Source organism: Myotis nattereri, assembly GCF_964212035.1.
Source record: "Myotis nattereri genome assembly, chromosome: 3".
NCBI classification, from domain to species: Eukaryota; Metazoa; Chordata; class Mammalia; order Chiroptera; family Vespertilionidae; genus Myotis; species Myotis nattereri.
Genome location: NC_138077.1, coordinates 137,451,206 through 137,472,707, shown reverse-complemented (window position 1 = coordinate 137,472,707; position 21,502 = coordinate 137,451,206). Strand labels below are relative to the sequence as shown.

Genomic DNA, 21,502 nt, shown 5'->3' with positions numbered 1-21,502 from the left:
GGTCCAGGATGAGCGGTAGTGGCATGGCGCCCGGCCTGGCCTCGGGCTCCTCCCCAGCCACCTGCCGCTTCAGCACTACTATACCCCTCAGGGGATGTTGGACTGCCTGTTTCGGCCTGATCCCCACAGGCCATGCCAAGGGATCCCACCAGTGCATGAATCCGTGCACCGGGCCTCTAGTTTATAATACTTATAAATTAAATTTATTTTCTAGGGTTTACATTAACTAAGATCTATGAGGGAGGTTTTCTCAGTGAAGAGACCTTGAATTATAAAACAATTCTAGAATTTCCTGACTAACTATTCCAACTACAAATGGCTTTATGTGATATGTATCTCAGAGAAGCCATTCTTCAGAGAAGGTGAGGGCATGCTGGACATATTCTTTAATTCAACCAGAAAGACAGCTATCTTTCCTAAATCTGACAGATGAGCAAGAGGCAAATCAAAGGAGAAACAAAGAGCTTTAATACCCAGAAGTCATCATAGCATTTAAACGATTAGAATATTACTTTATTTCATAATAAATTTACAGTTGAAAAAAAGATATTTACTAAAGCCACAACATTATTCATATAGACAAAACTTTTATTGCAAAACCTTGGTACAGGAGCATTAGTAATTTTAATTCCATATGGATATAGAGATATTTAAAAAAACAGAAACAATGTATTCCAAAGGCTGTAATAGGCACAATATATATGCTTGTGTTTGGTCTGCAAGCATTATACTATAACTCAGTATATCTGATCTAAGAAGTTGCAGATTTTCATCCCTATGTACTAAAAACATACAAAAGAGTATCATACTATGTTGAAAAAGCATGTACTATCAATACTACAAAATAGGAGCAGCAAGCCAAACCAACAAACGATTCCTTGGGTTTTGGAAGAAGTAATACATTTATGGCTTTTTCATGTTTGTTTTTGAGACTGGTTAGCAAGTCTGGCAAGTGGAAAAGAAGAAAGTGGTCTATAATATAACATTAAAGACATCACTTACAAGGCATCTGATATTTAACAGGTGCGTAATTAGAAAACAAAAATTGAGCTTGATCTTAGTGCAAAATTGTAAGGTAACATATCAGCTTCCACCCATCAATTTTTTGGCATAAAGACCTTTATGCAGAAAAGTAAAAGTTTTCCAAACAACAAGTGGAAATATTTAAGACAGATCATTAGACCTGACTTTTGGTTTTTGGTAACTGTAAAGAGTACAGGTGTCCCAAGGACCAAGAAACTGGATATGGCCCTTTGTATGGGATTTTCTTTTGTTCTGTAAAAACATGGGTTGAAATAGGTGTTCATGCTGACAGTGTATCCATGCTGATAAAGCTGAACGTGTGGTAAAAATAAGAAAAAAAAGGCAAATTTTTCAGAGCGTACTACTGCTACATCATGTTGAGATTGTCTTAAAGGTAAAAATGTACATCTTAGATTCTCGAAGGTTTTATTTTCCAGCTAGCAATTAAATATAAGTGCAAAAGTGAACCATGCAATATTTTTACCTATCAGCTACTGTGCTAATGATATGAAGGGAACAGAATTCTTTTTTTCCCCTTTAAATGCATAATGCTCACAAGTTATCATTGGAACTCAAGTCATACACAAAGGCAAATCATGAAGAAATGTTAACTATTTCAAAATGCCCATGAAAGCATGCCAGAAATGATGCTGTTTCTCTAGCACAGAATTGTTGGAGGCCACTGCTAAAGCAGTAGGAGCGACTGCAACTTCTAGGTCTTTAACACTGCTTTTTTTGAGGGGGAGCGGGTGGTACAGGTCAGGGGGTCTGGTCTCTCTGGAGGTTAACCCATAATTTCTGCAGGTTCAGTGACCAACTTGGATCCATCCCATGCAGTCTTGAATTGTTCAGGAATAGGGAATTCTCTCTAGAAAAAGGCAAGGAGAACTCAGTTATTTAAGAAGGCTTCCTTTTGCAAACAGATGGAAGGCTGATTAGTGTCATACGATGGACAAAGTCATTTTATGGAACTCAAACCTGTATCATGGAGACTTCTATGTCACATGAAGCCTTGCATAGTCATGGATCAGTTTTGTGACTGTCTGCGAGTCTCATCATTAAAGCTGGGACTTATTAAGAACCAGATATATATTTTTTAATCCTCACCCAAGGATATTTTTCCATTGATTTTTAGAGAGAGTGTAAGGGAGAGGGAAAGACAGAGAGAAACACTGATGTGAGAGAAACACATTGATTGGTTGCCTCCTGCATGTGCCCTGACCAGGGCCTGGGCTGAGGAGGAGCCTGCAACCGAGGCACATGACCTTGACTGGAATTGAACCCGGCACCCTTTGGTCCACAGGCGGACACTCTATCCACTGAGCCAAACTGGACAAGAACCAGACATTTTTAAAGCACTGGATATACTAGTATGTGAACTCAGTTAATCGCCTACATCCCTGTGAGCTAGATACTGTTGAGATGCCATCTGCAGCAAACAGAGGCCTGAGAGGTTAAGCTATTATCTAGATGACATTACTAGTAAGTAGAACAGCCAGACTTCACACCTAGACGGCCTTTCTTACCCATGGCTCTCTACCAAATTCAAACATGTACAGGAATCAACTGTTAAAATGCAGATATGGATTCATAGATCTGGGGAAGAGAATGGCAATCTGCATTTCCAACAAGTTCCCAGGGGCCACTGGGCTACTCTTTGATGAAATATAAGATATGCTTCAGGTTATGCATCAATTTCTTACCTTTCATTCTGCCACCCTACTCTTCCCATTGTGAAATACATGCACACATACCACACACATACATCACACATGCAGAACACACACACACACACACACACACACACACATGCAGAATAACCAAAATAAAAGTAGTTTAAACTCTCTCCTTTCCCCAGAGAGGTTCTCCAGTCATTTCAGAAGAGGATGAAAAAGAAAGGTGAGGAGTAGTCGTCCCTGGCCCCAGCTTCTGTGGCCTTCCTGGACTTCCGTACACACAGCACTGCTGAAACCACACTGTCTGATAGTGGATGCCTGTGCTCACCATTGGTGAGATGTGAAGTTTCATGGGATACACCATGAGCCCATATCTTCCTAGATGTAGGATCCAACTATTTCTTCTGGAAGAAGCTATTTATTTATTTATTTATTTATTTATTTATTTATTTATTTTAAAGCAGTGGTTCTCAACCTTCCTAATGCCCTGACCCTTTAATACAGTTCCTCAGGCCGACGCTCTATCCACTGAGCCAAACCGGTTTCGGCAATACAGTTCCTCATGTTGTGGTGACCTCCAATCTCACGGTTACAAATTGAAGATAATTAAAGCATAGTGATTAATCACAAAAACAATATGTAATTACTAGAGGCCCAGTGCACAAAAATTTGTGCACTCAGGAGGGTCCCTCAGCCAGGCCTGTGCCCTCTTGCAGTCTGGGACCCCTCAGGGGATGTCCACCTGCTGGCTTAGGCCCACTCCCTGGGGAATCAGGCCTAAGCTGGCAATCAGACATCCCTCTGGCAGCCTGGGAGCCCTTGGGGGATGTCCATTTGCCAGCGGGGAGGAGACCTAAGCTGCAATCAGACATCCTTAGCGCTGCTGAGGAGGAGGGAGAGGCTCCCGCCACTACCGCTGTGCTGGCAGACGTCAGCCTGGCTTGTGGCTGAGCAGAGCTCCCCCTGTGGGAGCATACTGACCACCAGGGGGCAGCTCCTGCATTGAGAGTCTGCCCCCTGGTGGTCAGTGTGTATCATAGTGACCAGTCATTCCCAGTCGTTCTGCTGTTATGGTCAATTTGTATATTACCCTTTTATTATATAGGATATATGTGTTTCCCGATGGTCTTAAGTGACCCCTGTAAAGAGTCGTTTGACCCCCAAAGGGGTCACGACCCACAGGTTGAGAACCGCTGTTTTAAAGGGAAGGTCCTTTCTATAGTGAGTGATGAATTCTTCTTGAGTGAAATCTTCAATGTAAATTTTGATGAAGCAAAGAAGCCACAATCTTAATGACCTGTGTGTGTGTGTGTGTGTGTGTGTGTGTGTGTGTGTGTATAGCCAATACCCCTTCTGGGGCTCTTCTTGATGAGTAAAAGAATACTACTCTGGGGTGAAGGCACCTCTTTGATAATAACTGCACTGCAGCTGTTCCAAACTTTTTTGGGGGTGTAAAGTGAGAGTGATATGATGACAGATTTCTCTTGGGATGAATCATTGCTCCCATCCATTGCCAGATGACAGTGCCCACAGCAGGACTTCTGTATTGCTCTCTATGACCTCCACCTGGAAAATGCATGAAGACGGCCTAGGACAGAGGGCACAAGGTAATTTAGGAAGAGAGGGAAGACTACATTTTCATGTTCAGGTTTTGACCTGTACTCATTCTTTATATCAGTGGATCCCACTCTTGGCTCCATACTGAAATTATCTGGGAAGCTTTAACGAATACAGATGTCTGGATCCCATGCCCATGGATTGTAGCTTAATTACTCTGGAGTGCTCATCCAAACCCAATGCTTTTCGTAGCAGATCCAGTCCCCATGCAACTGAGCCTTCTGCTTAAATAGCTGCAAAGGCCAGGCCTCACCCTCATTTTTGGCTCGCTTCTCTGGGGCCATTCTTTAGTGGCTATAGCACTTCAGTAGTTTGTTTTAGGTGGAGAACATGCAAGGAGCCTCCTCTAGCCCAGGGTTAGGCTATCCATAGACCTAGCAAAGTGCTGGCAGAGTCTTGTTTTTTACACTTAAATGATGAACTATGAGCTGCAATATGTAGGTGTGTCTGGGTAGTGCTGGAGAACTTACTGAGAACTGGGGAAAGGAGACATTAGTAGGCATTGGTCCTGTCCATACTTAGAAAACATTCTTGAGTTCAAATAGCCCATAACATTCATTTCTAGTTTTGGTTTACATGATTAATATATAAAGAATACTACCATGTTTTATTGACCTCATCATTGTGTTGAGGCTATATTGCCAATAATCACTCTTCTTGTCTCAGTAGCCTGGCTTGTGAAAGCACATGGAATTGGTAGGTGGATTGGGATTTGAATTTTGCAGAAGAGCAGGATTATATTTACTACTAGAGGCCCAGTACACGAAATTCGGGAGCCCTCAGGGTATGTCTGACTGATGTCTTAGGCCCACTCCTCAGAGGGAGAGGGCTTAAGCCTTCAGTCGGACATCCTTAGCGCTGCTGCGGAGGTGGGAGAGGCTCCTGCCACTGCCCTTGCGCTTGCCAGCCATGAGCCTGGCTTCTGGCTAAGCGGCGCTCCCCTTGTGGGAGTGCCACCCGGGAGCAGCTCTTGCATTGAGCGTCTGCTCCCTGGTGGTCAGTGTGTGTCGTAGCAACCGGTTGTTCCGCCATTCGGTCTATTTGCATAGTAACCTTTTATTATATAGGATGAGCCAAGTGTCTGCATGGACGTTTTGGACAGGATCAAACGCCTTGCAAGGAAAGAACATGAGAACAGTCATGTTGTCTAAGGAGATTAACCCAAGTGCTGACAGTGGTGTAGATAGTTGATTGATTGACCCACAGGTTGATGGGGGCCTCTACATCCAAACGTGTGCCAGCTATGTCATGTTTTCTCCCACCCTCCCTGCTGCACTGCACCCTCACACAGTTAGAATCAGAGGGAACGATCTCAGAAGTAATAACTAGTGGGAAGCAGTACTTGCTTCCAAACAGTAACAACTGGCAGTCCACCACACTGGGGATTCAGAGAATATACTTCTTTATACTTCCTTGGCAATGTGTGAGGATATCTGCACACTTCTGTCAGAGGCTGCTCTGTCGGGGAAAGGAGGCAAAGAAAATAAATGGTGGCAAAATCACGCAGGCTAGTGTTGCTCTGAGGGTTGTTGGGTACACTGTTGGCTTATTAAAATACTGATTCTCAGCTCCAAGTCTCCCAAATCCCTTTTGGGAGCAGGCATTTTCATGAAGCTTCCTAGTGAGTTCGTGTGCTGAGTTTGAGAACCTCCCGCATAAGAATAATGACATACTTTGGTCTATTGTTACTGCTCCCCCCTCCGCTTTTCCCCCAAAGCATTTCTCCCTCGTTTCTGTTTGCCTCCGCCATAGCAAAGGACAATATTTACTCCTAACTAATATGGACTCCGATGTATGCTGTACAGTTTGATAAAAGCTAGCCCATTAAGCTAATGATTAGTGAACTGCCTTGAGTCACACATTTGGGAGTGAGCGTAGTCAAGGAAATTAAGAGGGGAAAAGATATGGATTATAAATTAGGCAGCTAATTATGTAAAGGCAACTCTCGGAATGCCTTTCCTGTCTGTGAATGAGGCTACAAATGAAGCTCATAGATTGGAAGCTAATTGAATCAATCTCAAAGAAGGTTAACGATAAAGGCTCCAGAACAATTCTTTAGTCTTTTGAAAGGTACTTACATAGTCACCGTCCTGAGGGATAAGTATATTCATTTCAGATGACTTGGCACTCACTATCTCACAGTCTAATGCATCTTCACTGAGGTATATGTGGCAGCCTTCTGTCTTATTAATGGAAATTGTTGGCACTTTCCCCATGACCTGAAATAGAAAAAAAATAATCTAAGCAAAGAAATAAAGATTACAGTATCACCAAATAAATACAATACATAGGCCTAACCAAGCGTTAGGAATAGTAGGGTCAGAGCTGGAGGCTGGTTAAAGGTGCGGTCTCCAGGCTGAATTGGTGGGTGTCATTTGGGGACAGAATGAAAGGACCACACAAGGGGATTGTCAAACCTCAGGGTCTCTTTCCTGAGACAAAATAAAGGGATAATTTGAAAACAGCAGCTAAGTGTTGAGGAAAAAGTCTCACACCCCTGTTAGTGGATTTGAAACATATATTTGATTTCATGATAAAAAGTAACAAGATGCATTGCCTTTATGTGCTTAAAATTTTAGTTTTGACAAATCTCTGTAAAAGTTGGATTAAAAACAAGTGCTAATATTGTCATTTAAGAGCAAAGAAATTATTCTTGTAATTGAGATTTCTCCTGAACCTAAATAAGAATAAATAAGAAACACTACAATTCTTTTCACATAAGTCCTTTGCTAGATAAAAATCTCAGTGGCTGAATACGAAGCTTAAATGAGAGAATGAGGGTCTAGGTATTTTGAAATGTATTCATTTCAGGAGTGAAAACTGGAGACTCCGTTCAAGCCACTCATTGTATAGGTAAAAGGGACCATACACAAGAGGAGGAGATGCTTTGTATTGTTTACAAAAATCTAAGTGCTATAAAAATTTCTATCAGCCTTAAATGTCTCTTTTACCAGTCAGTTTTCAGACGTCCCCCCCAAATCTCTATAGGGGTAGACTGTTCCCCCAAATGACCATATTACATCTCTATAATTTTCCTTTTTGTAATGGTAATTGAAGCGATAAAGACATCTCCTCTTTCCCCCTGAAGAAAAGACTGGATTGCAAACCAAAGGAGCAACTCCTGTTGATAGTGCAGGTGATGTAAAGAATTCCTTTGGGGGAGTCTAGCCAGGTCACCACACTTCTCTGTTTTCTGCTCTTTCCACAGAAACTGGACACTGATTTGGATTTGAGCCCCAGGCAAAAGAAGAAAAAAGAGAGAAAGGCAGAGGTAGTTCAAGGTCAGGTAAGCACAGGGCTTTGCCATAAATAAAATGGAATAATAATACATATATCTATATTTCAAAAATGTGTCAGCAATAATGTCTTGGCAATCTAGACTTGTGTATTTTATAATGCTGAAGAGCATAGACGTACTGACCAGAACTGTATGAATAGCAAAGGAATAAATTGCCAGTGAGCCGTAGGTGGTTTGTTTATGAGACCGAGTGAGGCCAGCACATTATGCTAATATAGTGTATTTATATATTGCTATACTAGTATTATGTTAATAATGCTGAAACGCCCTGAAAACCTGAAAAGCAATAGTAGAATTTAAGAAATAGCCCCGATATGGTAGGAATTGTCATTTCCACAGCATTTTGGTCGATACTGTAGAGAGTAGGTTATACACACGCCCTTCCCCCTGGTAGTCTGTGAACACTTTGAGAACAGAGATTGCTTCTTATCAGAACTGGGCCAAAGAGCAGCTCCTCTGCTGAGTGGCAGGTGACATGTGGCCATGCCCAGGCCAGCACTCCAGCATTTAATACATGTTTCTGGATGAGTCTTGCTTTTCAAAAATTTATTTCTCCATAAAAGTTTCCAAAATTTCCATGGAGTACCCTAGTCTCTTCTCTCATAACATGCACTCTTTTCTGGGATAGTTTGCCAAAACTAGAATTGCTGGATCAAATCATATTAACTTTGGTCCATGCCCTTTTCTCCCTTTCAATCTTTTTAACAGTATTGAGGTAAAATCTGCAAACATAACATTCACCTAGTCTAAGCGTACAATTTAATTATATTTAGTGAATTTACAGAGTAGTGCAACCATCACTTCCATTCAGTTTTAGGGCATTTCCATCATCCCCCAAATAACCCTGGTGCCCATTTACAGTCAATCCCTGTCCTCACCCCAGGAAACCACTAATCTGCTTTCTGTCTCTCTTGTGTCCAGGCCCTTTTAAAACAACATAGTAAATGTATTAAATAGATAATGACATTCACTTGGTTTGAACACTCAAAAGTTCAGAAAGCATTCAGTAAAATGTCTCTTGTCTCTGAATTACAGATAACATGGCTTACCCTTCCACATTATTTTTAGAAATCCTGACCATATCCTTAAAAAATTATGATATATTTTAAACATAGAAGGAATCTTGTAAAAATATATAAATATGGATATGCCTGCCAAACAGCTTTGTCAGAGTTGAACATTTGGCTTATTTGCCTTTTTTAGGACTGTAATCTTACAATATCTTTGAAGATTACCACCCACCACCTCATTCACCAACCTTTTTCTCCCCCCAGATGTAACTAACTCTTCTGAATTCTGCGTTTATATAACCTTCTGTGTTTGTCCCTTGAGTAAAGTGACTTTGAGCCCTCATAAGCATAATTAACATGTGCGTATTGTTTTGCATGTTTTCAATCTTTATGTAAAGGGACATGTTGCCAATGTCTGATTCTGTAACTTGCATTTATTGCTCATTGTTGCTTTTGAGATTTATGTTTCTATACATGTAACTATAGTTCATACATTTTAACTACTGTACAATATTCTATTAGTGGAATTTACTTATTCACTCACCAGTTGGTGGACATTTAAATTGTTTTTTTAAAAAAAATATATTTTATTGAATTTTTACAGAGAGGAAGGAAGAGGGATAGAGAGTTAGAAGCATCGATGAGAGAGAAACACTGATCAGCTGCCTCCTGCACACCCCCTACTGGCGATGTGCCTGCAACCAAGACACATGCTCTTGGCCGGAATGGAACCTGGGACCCTTCAGTCCACAGGCCGATGCTCTATCAACTGAGCCAAATCGGTTAGGGCTAAAATTTTTTTTTTATTGTTATGCATGATACTGCAATAAACATTTTTACACATCTCACGGATGTATGTCGTAGAGCTTCTTTAGTGCACAAACCTAAGAGTGAAGTTGATCGGGCACAGGCTATGAATGTCTTTGATTTTATTAGATGGTGCCAATTTACTCTGCACACTGAGTGGGATAGATTTATTCTCCTAACACCAAGGTATCAGAGGTCCCATTGTTGCACTTCTTTAACAACCTTTTACCATGAGACTTTAATATACCACAGTCCGTAAGATCACAGTTGTGACATACATGAGCTTCAGCTAATATGTCCCTTGTAAAGACAGCCTGAAAGCAAAACTTTTGAGTGTGAAAAGATATATGTAATTATAGTACTAATTTGTATTCCTATTTCTGTTAAGTGGGTCATGAATATTTTCATATATTTATAAAAAATTCAGTTTTTTTCTTCTCTGGATTGCCTTAATATTATTTGCCCATTTTTCTATTGGGCTATTGTTTTTTTTTCTCATAATGATTTGTGTTAAGTTCTTTATAAATTCTGGTTACAATCCTTTTTGATTATCTACAAGTGTCATTTTTCCACCCATGGCTTATCTTTCAGCTTTGTGTCTGATGTCTTTTACTATATAATTTTGAATTTAATGTAGTTAGATTCATCTGTCCTTTTCTTTGCAGTTTGTGTTTATTGACCCCAAAAGCAACAAATGAACAAATAAAACAAACAAAGAAAGAGACAGACAAGAGGATGATGCTTACCAGAGGAGAAAAAGGCTGGGGAGGTGGTGAAAAGGGTAAAGGGGGTCACATATATAGTGACAGAAGGAGATTAGGTTTTGGGTGGTGAACAAACCATGGAGTATACAGATGTTATATTATAAAGTTGTACCTCTGAAATTTATATTAATGTTATTATCCAACATTACCGCAATACATTTAATACAAAATGTTTTTAAAGTGTCAGTGATGAAAAGCCCAGTAAAACAAGAAAGATCTGTAAAACTAGAACAAAATTTTAACAAACATTATTAGGAAATATCAGATAATAAGGGGTAATTAGCAATATGAAAAGAGTGTAATCAAAGAAATAAGTTATACTTGGCCAAAGGAAAGAAGTCCTTTAACTTTTTGCATAGTATAAAAGCCCATTCAGCTAAATCAAAATTATTAAAGGGATGCAGATTTTCTTCTGTTTTGCAAATTCAATTTCAACCCTATTTTCCAGGTTGCATATCTGATCTCATTGACTTTAGAAAACACCTCCCTCCCCTCCCCTGCTTTTCCTCAGAATCGATAGTTTCCTGAGGGGAAAGATTGTCTTCAGGATGGCGTTATTATGTTTGGAGGATCTCTTGGTATTTTTTGTTCATTCATTAGTTGATTCGTTTAAATCTCTTACTCATCAAACGTTTATTGTACACCTACTATGTGCGGGTACTTTGCAAATTCTGGGGCTGTAAAGATTAATGAGCTATTTTTGAAATAGAGGTGGTAAACCAGTATTTGGAGTGGACAATAGAATGTATCCTAATAGATTGAAAAGGATGAATCAACACTGCCTAGGAAGTAAGAGAGGGCTTCGGAGGGGAGGTGATGATAGAGCTGTGTTAAAGGAAAGGGAACAGGAGTGTTGTAGGCAGACACAAAGGGCTCTTGCAGGCAGACTGAATGGTCTGTGCAAGGCCATGCTGGGGGCAGAGCAGGATTAAAGGGCACTTACCTGCATCTGAATATCCTTAGAGTTGATCACTTCCACAATGCCCACCACATTGTCAAACACCAGACCAAACTTCTTACAGTTGTCTAGGAAAAAAACACTCCACTAAATATACACACCACATTCATACAAGCAACTTATCACGGTAACTACAGAGCCGTAGTTCTGCCCTACCAATTGTAATGGAATTTATTTTCCCTTTTATCTGTAGGGTAGACTTGTCGCACTTGAAAATGTAAGCCACTTGTTTCAGTTCAGTCTCTGAAATCACAAGGTCATTCCTGTCCTCTTGGTACTCCTGCGATGAAAACATATGCAAACATTAAATGTAAGGATGTGTAGATAAATTGAATCTATTGCATACTGAAATTACTATGGAGCTCAGCATGCATTCATTATAGCTTTTTATTTATTTTTTAAAAATATATTTTATTGATTTTTTATAGAGAGGAAGGGAGTGGGATAGAGAGTTAGAAACATCGATGAGAGAGAAACATCGATCAGCTGCCTCCTGCACGCCTCCTACTGGGGATGTGCCTGCAACCAAGGTACATGCCCTTGGCCCTTGACCCTTGACCGGAATCGAACCTGGGACCTTTCAGTCTGCAGGCCAACGCTCTATCCACTGAGCCAAACCGGTTAGGGCTCATTATAGCTTTTAAATATGTTTCTTCTTTTAGAACCATTTTCTTACAGCCCAAACCACAAGTCTCACTTTGTCATTGCAATGTTGGGATCAGATGGAACCACTGGTTGGAAGGGGGGTTGGTGCCAGTTTGCAAACAGTCAGGCATCAGGCACCCTGGTTAGGGGCTGGGGGCTAGAGCAGGGATGGGAGAGCTTGATGCTGAGTCTGGATGCTGAGTCTGGACTTAATGATGCTGCAGCAAAATCTGCTGTGCCAAGTACAAGTTGGGCAAATCTCGGTGTATTTTCAGACCATGGTAACCTTTCCTGTGGTTTTGGTCCTCAATCTTTAGGGAAGCTCTGGGATTGGCAGGGGGGCACTAGCTTCATTCAACGTGTCTTTATCCTGCTCACGTGGTGGAGGTGGCGGGTGAAGCGGTAGGTTATGTCAGCACCACCATCAGTGGGGTAGAATGAGACATTTTACAGCCGATCAGAATGGGGCGCAGATGAACAGTTTATGGAAAGAGCGGTCAGACTCATAGAGACAGAAAGCAGAGTGGTGGTTGCCAGCGGCTGAGGTGAGGGGGGTGGGGCGAGGAGTTTGTGTTTAAGGGGTATAGAGTTTCTGTTTTAAAGATGAAAAGAGTTCTGTGGATGGATGGTGGTGATGGTGGCACAAAGTATGAACTTAATGCCATTGAACTGTTTACTTAAATCAGTGGTTCTCAACCTTCTGGCCCTTTAAATACAGTTCCTCATGTTGTGACCCAACCATAAAATTATTTTCGTTTCTACTTCATAACTGTAATGTTGCTACTGTTATGAATCATAATGTAAATATCTGATATGCAGGATGGTCTTAGGCGACCCCTGTGAAAGGGTGGTTTGACCGCCAAAGAGGTTGCGACCCACAGGTTGAGAACCGCTGACTTAAATGTTAGGACGGTAAATTTTGTGTTCCGTTATTTTACCACAATTAAAAGTAATTTTAAAAGTTGAAGGAAAGAATAAATGGGAAATAATGATAAAAAGTGTTTATGGAAGCATCCAAAAAAGCCCTGGTTTCTAGTGTCGCCATTTCACTTGGATCTTTAAGGTCCTGGTACAGTTCTGCCTTTCGTCAGAGCGCGTCAGGAATAAAGGCTACAGGCTGCGCTCACCACTCTCCATTTCTTCCCTTCCAGCTCGAACACAGGGGCATGTTTCTGAAGAGGACGTGACTGAGGAGCCTTGGGGCCCGGAGAGTGGCTTTTGGTGGGAGATGCAGTTTGTCCTCCTTGAGTTCGCAGGCTGGGGTTCTTGTATGTCTTCTGCGCATCGGTGACGTGCCGGAGCCCTGGGAAGGCAACGCAGAGACACAGTTCTGTGTAGGTTATGCAAAGGAAAACGTCCCTGTCTTCTTAGAGTGACACGTGTAAATAGCACAAGAATTTTTTTAATGCTACTTTCATAGTAGTCAAGTTAATATGCAGAATTTGAGACGTGTATAAGTTAGAGTTAATGGAAACACTGTAAGCATTTTTCAGTTTGAGGAACCTCTTCTTTAAGGAGATAAGAGGACAGATAAAAGTTTTGCAAAAAGAAAACCATGGTGCCAAAATGGATCACTTGATTTATTTCTCCCATGGCTAAATCATTCCGCCCAATAGCCAAAAGGTAAGGGCATTCCAGTGAGTATTATGTCAGAGTACAGGATCATTTAGGGTTACAGATCCATTCCCTTACTCTCCAGATGAGAAAGTGCAGCTAGTTGAAGCCAGAGAAAAATTCAGAATTTTGGGTTCTTAACTGCCATCCTAGTTCATAGGGACACTTATACTATAATTCCTATTACCCATGCAAAACTACATTTGCATAAGGCATTTGGCAACAGGACTTTATTAAATGTTGTATGATTTTTAAAAAAATTAACTGTTTACTGTGAGGAGAAAGTAGTTCAATGATATGATTCCTTGATAAGCCTGTGCAAGGCTTGAGGACACAGGTGCTATTGTTTGTCATTTGTTATTTTTATTTCACTTGATCTTGATGCCTGGGTTGTAGATGGTGCCATAACATCAGGGGCTGAAGTGTTGAGGCAGCGTGCAGTGGTCGATTTAGAACCTAGGGTCTTTGAGTTCTTTCTGGTCTGCCCACTGAGTCCATCTACCCTGAGATGAAGACACTGCAGGCTCCTGCCTTCCCACAGCAGCTCCCTGTGTGTGGGGGACTGGGATGGAAGGGTGCAGCCGTCACTGTGGGCTCTGGGGGACCTGTGTACCTCCAGGGAAACAGCTCCAAGGTGAGAGCCGATGTTTCTCACCTTTCGTAATGGCCTCCCCTTGGTTCAGTTGTGCAAATAAAGCTGAGCGTGAAGGGGAGGACTGCTCTTTGCTGCCTTCAGTCTCAAAAAGTGGAGGCGGCCCGGGAGGAGGTGGAGGAGGCGGGGGTGGAGGAAGGCCAGGCCCAGGGGAGAGGGCAGACAACGCGGCTGCGGCGGAGGCCACCGGACCCTGTGGGAGAGAGCAGATGGAAAGCACTGCGTTGAAACTGATGTCCTTGCCCAGCATGGGGATTTTGTTAATGTCACTTACAGCCAATGTTGCCAATGAGGAATTGGGGTGCAAGACTCACAAAGGGCACCCCAGAGGTACGCTTGTACATCATGGGTCTGTGGGATGACCTGGGACCCAGAGAGGGTTCACCTTGAGAACATGGAGCATGACTCAGCTGTCCAGACCTGTCAGTAGAAACTCCACACCCTGGACTCACGCTGCTAACTCAGGGGCAAACAAAGCCATACTCACAAGTTCATGTCCAAAGTTCAGAGTATGAAGGAAACTGAGCCTTTTGCCAATGGAGAAGCATAAGAAAAAAGTGGTCCAACTGGTAAGAGGATTCCCTTTTTTGGGACACTGGGAATGGCCACCACCAAAGAGCGAGAGAGTGTTGAAAAGTATTCAGTGAGTATTAGATGCTTTTGAATCTTCTTGTGCAACTGAAGAAAGAGATACTGAAATCCTCTCTCTGGAACTCATTTTTCTAGTATGATGCCTCACACTGACCGCCATGCAAGGACCACGTGTGACCTGGATGCTGTCACGCCTGAAGGTGGCCAGAGACCAGGACCCACCTGAGGATTTGGCTCCTCTAATGCTGAGAGTTAATGAACCAACTAGAAGCTGCGATATCTGTTCTTCGTCTTACTTTCTTTGCTATGTGAAGTGCAACCCCTGTTCTAACAAATTGAAATGGCAGTAAAAGGTGATAGACAATAGAGGGATTTGTTTTATCACTTCGAGAGGACTGCGGCTTGAAACTGGCAGGAGAGAAACACATACACAATAAAGCTGTCTTACATACCATTTTACTTTTAAATTCTGAAGAAGAACACTGTATTCCTAGGATAAGGAATTTTTTCCCCCAATGGTCACACAGTTCTTGAGACTGACCAATTTTTTTGGATGAAAAAAAGTAAGAAATTTAAAAAAGAGTGATGGAAACATGGCTTAAGCTCAATTGTTTTCAATACCAAATACAGTACGTGAAACATTACATAGTGCTAAATATTAACAAAGGTAGCATATTCTTATTTTCCTCAACAACTCACTATTACAAGGGGTCAATGTCAGGTTTTTAATCTGTGGGTTTTTTAGTTAAAAACAACAACAACAACAAAAAACCCCACATGATTTTCAAAGTGCTTATATGATCCCTATTATGTGTAGAATTACCTTGAAATGAAAATTCTCTTAGTAAAAATTGCCAGTTACAAAAATAGTCATGGGGATGTAAAATAGAGCAGAGGGAATACAGTCAGTAATGCTGTTATAACTATGCCAGATGGCTATTAGCTATACCAGAGTGATCACTTGGTAAGGTATATCAATGTCTAATCCCTCTGCTGTACACCTGAAACCAATATAATATTATATGTCAACTATGATTGAAAAATACATGTACAAAAAGATTCTTCTCTATTCATAATGCAGGTCTTAAAAACCGAGCAGGCTGGAGATCTCACCTCCTGAAGGAATAATATGTGATGGGTTTTGTTTCTAAGGAAAACCAGCCTGACTCCATCAGGATTTTTGGGTCAAGTGGAAAATGATCACACAGTTCTTGAGACTGACCTTTAAAAAAAAAAAGGTATCTTAAATGTTTCTATTGTGTTACTGAGGTGAAATGTGAGACTTTGCTCTGAATCATAAAGAGCATAAAAGATAAGCTTTGCGCATCAAACAATATCCCAGCCCTCAGCTCCAGACACTGAGTATTGCTTTTACTCATAAGCACATAATAACTCAACTAGTCAGTGAAAGGACAGCCCTTTCTCCCCGTCTGAAACCCGGCAGCTTTACAGCCCTCCTATTTGTGGAAAGGAGAGACGATGCTGGCTTCTAAATCGCAGAGTGATTTACATGGCCCCCTGGCTCTCAGAATTCAGAGCCGCTCTCCAAGAGCCATAAAAGGACACTGAAACCAATAAGCCACATATTCAACTTTTTGGAACTTTGATACGTTCAGATGGCTGACCCAGGAACACTAAACAAAGGATTTACGGCAACAAATGTTGCATATAAAAGCCAAAAAATAAGAGAACTCAGGACCAGCTGAAACTCTGCCTTTGCCTTATCCTTTGTGCGTTCGGGCTCATGCCAGGATCAGCCGCAGGGAGAGCACAAAACTAGGCTCTGGTTTCCAAGGGGACTTTGTAATTAGCATTCCGGGGCTTTGCTGTGTACGGCGCACTGGAAAGCAAACTCATTAGACATTCCCTTAACAGGAGCTCTGTGGGCTGCCCCTGGCAGCGCGGTCGCTTCTTTCTCCTCCCCTCCTCCTGTAGGGCATCACAGCACGTGATACCAGAGCCTTCTGCGCATGTGCCCACCCCTGAGTGACAGCCACACCCACTGGAATCACACCCAACGTTAAGTCTTCAGACGTTCCAATAAAAACAGAGGGGGAGATGGTCAGGGAAGGGAAGGCAGCCAAACATGCTGGAAAGTCTAGTGTGGGCCAGGCACTAATTGTTTCCATTCATTTAACATATATTCAATGTTCATTATAGGACAGGCTTTTGCCAGTCTCGATGCCAAACTTGTCTGAACCTTAGCATCACCTGGGAATCTCTGAGAAATTGCAAACCCTGGGCCACGTTGCAGAAACACTCTCCGGGGAGGTGGGACACAGGCATCGGGTTTTTTGAAGCTCTCTAAGCCAGTGGTCGGCAAACTCATTAGTCAACAGAGCCAAATATCAACAGTACAACGATTGAAATTTCTTTTGAGAGCCAAATTTTTTAAACTTAAACTATATAGGTAGGTACATTCAACTTTAAATTCAACGTTAAATTCATGGTTTTCATCTTCTGTCTTTCTTTGCTTCTTCTTTGTAGCCATCTCAAACAGGGCACCTAAAAAAATGTTTCATTTTATAATAATAAAGTCACCAACACAAAAGAATTACAATTCTTAAGTTGATGACAAAAATACCTGTAGGATTTGCAGCTGGTTGGAAAAATACAGGTCACCCGCGCGCGATTTGCGGACGCGACTAGCACTAACCACTGCACAATGAGACAGCTGACTGACTGGCTCACTCAACTAGTGCATGAATCACGTGCGCCTCCCCCGCGCTGTGTCTCCAGTTGCCCGCCCGACCGACACCCCCCACTTCTTCTAATGCCATTTCTTCAAAATAAACTCGCCCAGGCCAAAAACCGACTTCAGTGCATGGGCCACGAAGCTTCAATCGCACTGTATGTGCGCGCCTGCATGTGGTATTTTGTGGAAGAGCCACACTCTAGGGGCCAAAGAGCCGCATGTGGCTCGTGAGCTGCGTTTTGCCGCCCACTGCTCTAGGCGATTCCAATGTGCTGACAAGTTTGGGAAAACCATTCTATGTGCTGAGATTGATTATAGTCATCACAATAGTATTACCAGAACTGTATTGAAATCCTTTCTTGACAGAAAATAAAGCAGAAAGTCAGAAAGGCTGACCCAATATTAAACGGCCAGAAAGTGGCAGAGGCATAACTCAAGCACATACCTGCTTGATTCTAAAACCTTCTTCAGGATTGGTGTTTGCCTGAGGTGGGGGTCCAGGGGAAATGAGTGAAGGCTGTCAAAGGTATAAACTTTCAGTTATAAAATAAGTAAGTCCTGGGGATGTGACTATAGTTAATAACCCTGTATTGTATAGTTGAAAGTTGCTAAGAGAGTACATTTTAAAAGTTCTTATCACAAGAAAAAATTGTAATTACATGTTGGATGGATGCTAACTAGACTTATTGTGGTGATTGTTTTGCAATGTATACAAATTTCAAATCATGTTGTACACCTAAAACGAATATAATGTTATATGTTAATTATAGCTCAAAAAATTATTTACAAATTAAAGCCTTCTTCAGGGAAATCTTTTAGACCATATTCAGACTTTTAAAAAAATGAGTCACTAGTCGAATGAAAGAACCAGAGGTATGGGCTACCTGAAGACATACCAGGTATGTAGTGTTGCTCTTGGGCCTCTTGGAGTTGGTGTGAAACTGGCTTCATTTTTATCTCCACTACAGCTCGCTCTATCCCTCTATCGCCTAAGCAGCTGACCAGCGCCTACAGCCACCCTGGAACCAGGCTTGATCCTCTGAGGACATAAGAAGTCTTGGGTATTGTCCTAGCTGGTTTGGCTCAGTGGATAGAAAGCCTGCCTGTGGACTGAAGGGTCCTGGGCACATGCCCAGGTTGTGGGCTCGATCCCCAGTAGGGGGTGTGCAGGAGGCAACTCATCAATGATTCTCTCCCATCATTGATGTTTCTATCTCTCTCTCCCTCTCCCTTCCTCTCTGAAATCAATAATAATAAAAAAAAAAACCCAAAAGGAAGTCTTGGGTGTTGACACTGATACCTCAGCATCAAGTCACCGTTGATGCTGGTTTGCTGGGACTCTGTGCTCTGGATCTGGAAACTGGTCTCCTGCCTTACCCAGTTTTCCCGAGTATCCACAGGTTCTAGTAATGGGATACTTGCACCTAAACCTTGGTTCCCTGCCTATTGCTCAAGCTGTTCTGGGATGGAGACCTAATTCCCCTGCTGGGGATAGCTGTGACGTAAGGGCATTGCCTCTCAGTGTGGTTTCCTCTTAGAGAGAAACTCTCATGGCAGAGGTAGCGCCCCAGGTTGACCAGGCTGAACAGGAAGCAGTGGCTCAGATCAGGGCCTGCAGCCTCAGTTGCCTGTTGAGGGTCCACTGCTGCTCATCCTCAATGGGATGGAGGCCCCGTGGGAAGCAGAGCTAAGCGGGAAAGGGGCACTGGGAGAGGCAGGCTTGGCACGGCTCACACTCCATTAGGTCTGTGTAGGGATATTGGAAGGATCACTTCAGAAGGGCAGGTTGTCTGGAGGTGCTGAGACCAGGGCTCCAGGAACCCTAGAGAGTCCTGGGAGAGTCACAGGGCAACATCTCATTAGCCTGCAGAGTGCATTGATTTCTCAGGACAGCGGCCACGGTACGGGTCAGATTTCCCATGCAGAATAAAACTAAGACATTAAAAAGATGCTATTTACTTGTAAATTACCCAAATATTTCTGGTCCTTCTAAAAGAACCCGTTTCTTAATAAAACGTTCTTTCCTGGTATGTTTTACCCTGACAGTTACTTTAATGGTATTTCTATGGCGTAGAATTATACATCTAAAGCTCAGGTCCCACAGGACTGTGATAGCCTGGGACTGGCACAGGTCACGTGGATTGGAAAGTAAAGGGGAGGAACCTGGAGGGAGACTCAACCTTGGTTCAGCAGCTATGCCTCCCTCCACCCCCAAATGCTTTTAAAGACACGACTTCATTAGGTTGATGAAATGAGTTTCGAGTACCTTAGAGCCCCAGACTAAAAAAAAAAATGGAAAAAACAACATTTTATTCAAGTCATGTTAATAATGGCTTACAACCTAAAAAAAGAAAAGCAGCACATTTATGATTCTAAGTGGCCATATTCAGGGGACAAAAGTTCACTTATGTTGCAAGAACACAGCACAAAATCTAAAAATGCTGCTTTTGAAAGCTCTATTAAGATTAATTTTGAGAGCAGATGTTTGATTATATACTTTTTTTTGGAGGGGGCACAAAAGACCTCAAAAAATGTCTGCAAATGCCTTTCTCTAAATTAATTTCAACTGTCCTGGGAACAGCTGCGTCCTCTGATGTTAAATATACGAACTATAACTACCAGATAATGAAACCATTGTATGTGACATGTGGAAAGCTTGCCTTTTTTGCTTTATACAAATACATTATATAAAAATTATATATATTACATGTAATGTATTTATGTACCAATGTGCATCAACTTTTTCATTAAATGTTACTTGAAATAATTACTGATTTTATTAGTTTATAATTTAGATTTTATTCTGAAAGGGAAAGTACTTCTAGTTCTTAAATGAAATCTCCACATTGTTTTGCTGTTGGCAATTACACATGTACTTAACAACCCATTTCTATCCCCAACGACAGACACCATTGCATTAGTTATCCAGTTAATCTGGGCGCAGTCTAGCTTTGGATCTAAATAATCTACAAAAAGGACTCCAATTTTCCATTTTGTTGAGTTTGTACAAAGCAGAATACTGGTACTTTTAGACAGAGGTTTTATGTCTTTGTGACAAAATTAAGCAAAATGTGAAACACTGCTGCTTAAGTAAAAAAAAAACCCACACACACACACACACACACACACAAAACATACACACACACAAAACACACACACACACACAAAACACACACACACACACACATACACAACTATCAGCTACAAAGAGAAGTTTCCCATCTAAGATTTTCTGCTTAATAATTAAATTGGAGATTTTCAACTTTCACACTTTAAATTCTAAGATTTTTCAAACCCAACAAATTAGGGCATCAGATGATTTGGTCTAAATAGACTCTAACTCAGTGGTCGGCAAACTCATTATTCAGCAGAGCCAAATATCAACAGTACAACGATTGACATTTCTTTTGAGAGCCAAATTTTTTAAACAGAAACTATATAGGTAGGTACATTGTTATTAACTTAATTAGGGTACTCCTAAGGCTTAGGAAGAGCCACACTCAAGGGGCCAAAGAGCCGCAGTTTGCCGACCATGGCTCTAACTCTTTAATAGATGGGTTGAAAAGTGAATTAGAATAAGTTGGGCTCATTTGTCAGTTCATCTAACTAATTTACCGAGGTCTACCTTGCAAGGACCTGGGATACGATGAAGGAGGAGGCATGCATCCTATTTGTTAAGAGGTTTATAACCCAGTGGGAGTGTGAAGTATATAAATAAGTTCACTGCAGATGCAGCTGGAGATGTGCCATGTGTCACATGAGCCAAAGACACTGGGGGCACACCGGAGGGTGTGGCCATCTCTCCTCAGGAGAGTGGGCCCAGGACAGGCTGCTGTGGCCACACCATCCAATGCTTTGTAGAGAACAGAAGCTCTACGAGAGACACTGAGGGGTTGGTTCTCAGCATGGGAGAGACGTAGATCTAAATAACATTAATCTCCAACTCTAAGAAGAGGTCAGGCAACCTATATCTTGGCCTATGCTTTTACAATTTTTTGAAAAAGCAGAGAGCAAGGAAATAAAAATAACACGTGACAGTGTCTTGGAACAAGTGGATTGTGTTTCTTATCACCGAGCTTTTGTTGATGTTTTTTTCTATAACATGAGCTTAGTGATAGTAATGTTCTGAGCCACCTGTCTTTAAATATTTGT

At 41.7% G+C, this 21,502-nt stretch overlaps 1 protein-coding gene across 2 annotated transcripts in view; it reads right to left on the bottom strand.

The window, feature by feature from the left end:
- Window positions 1-445: 445 nt before the first annotated feature.
- CAP2 (cyclase associated actin cytoskeleton regulatory protein 2) overlaps window positions 446-21,502 on the bottom strand; it is a 141,681-nt gene continuing 120,624 nt past the window's right edge. For both annotated transcript variants that reach the window (XM_081087730.1, XM_081087731.1), the window contains 6 exons: window positions 14,068-14,257; window positions 12,926-13,101; window positions 11,310-11,433; window positions 11,139-11,221; window positions 6,395-6,535; window positions 446-1,891 (listed from right to left, as the gene is read on the bottom strand). In XM_081087730.1, coding sequence (XP_080943856.1) covers window positions 1,808-1,891; window positions 6,395-6,535; window positions 11,139-11,221; window positions 11,310-11,433; window positions 12,926-13,101; window positions 14,068-14,257 — 798 coding nt within the window. In that variant the 3' untranslated portion in view covers window positions 446-1,807. The remainder of the gene's footprint in view (window positions 1,892-6,394; window positions 6,536-11,138; window positions 11,222-11,309; window positions 11,434-12,925; window positions 13,102-14,067; window positions 14,258-21,502) is intronic.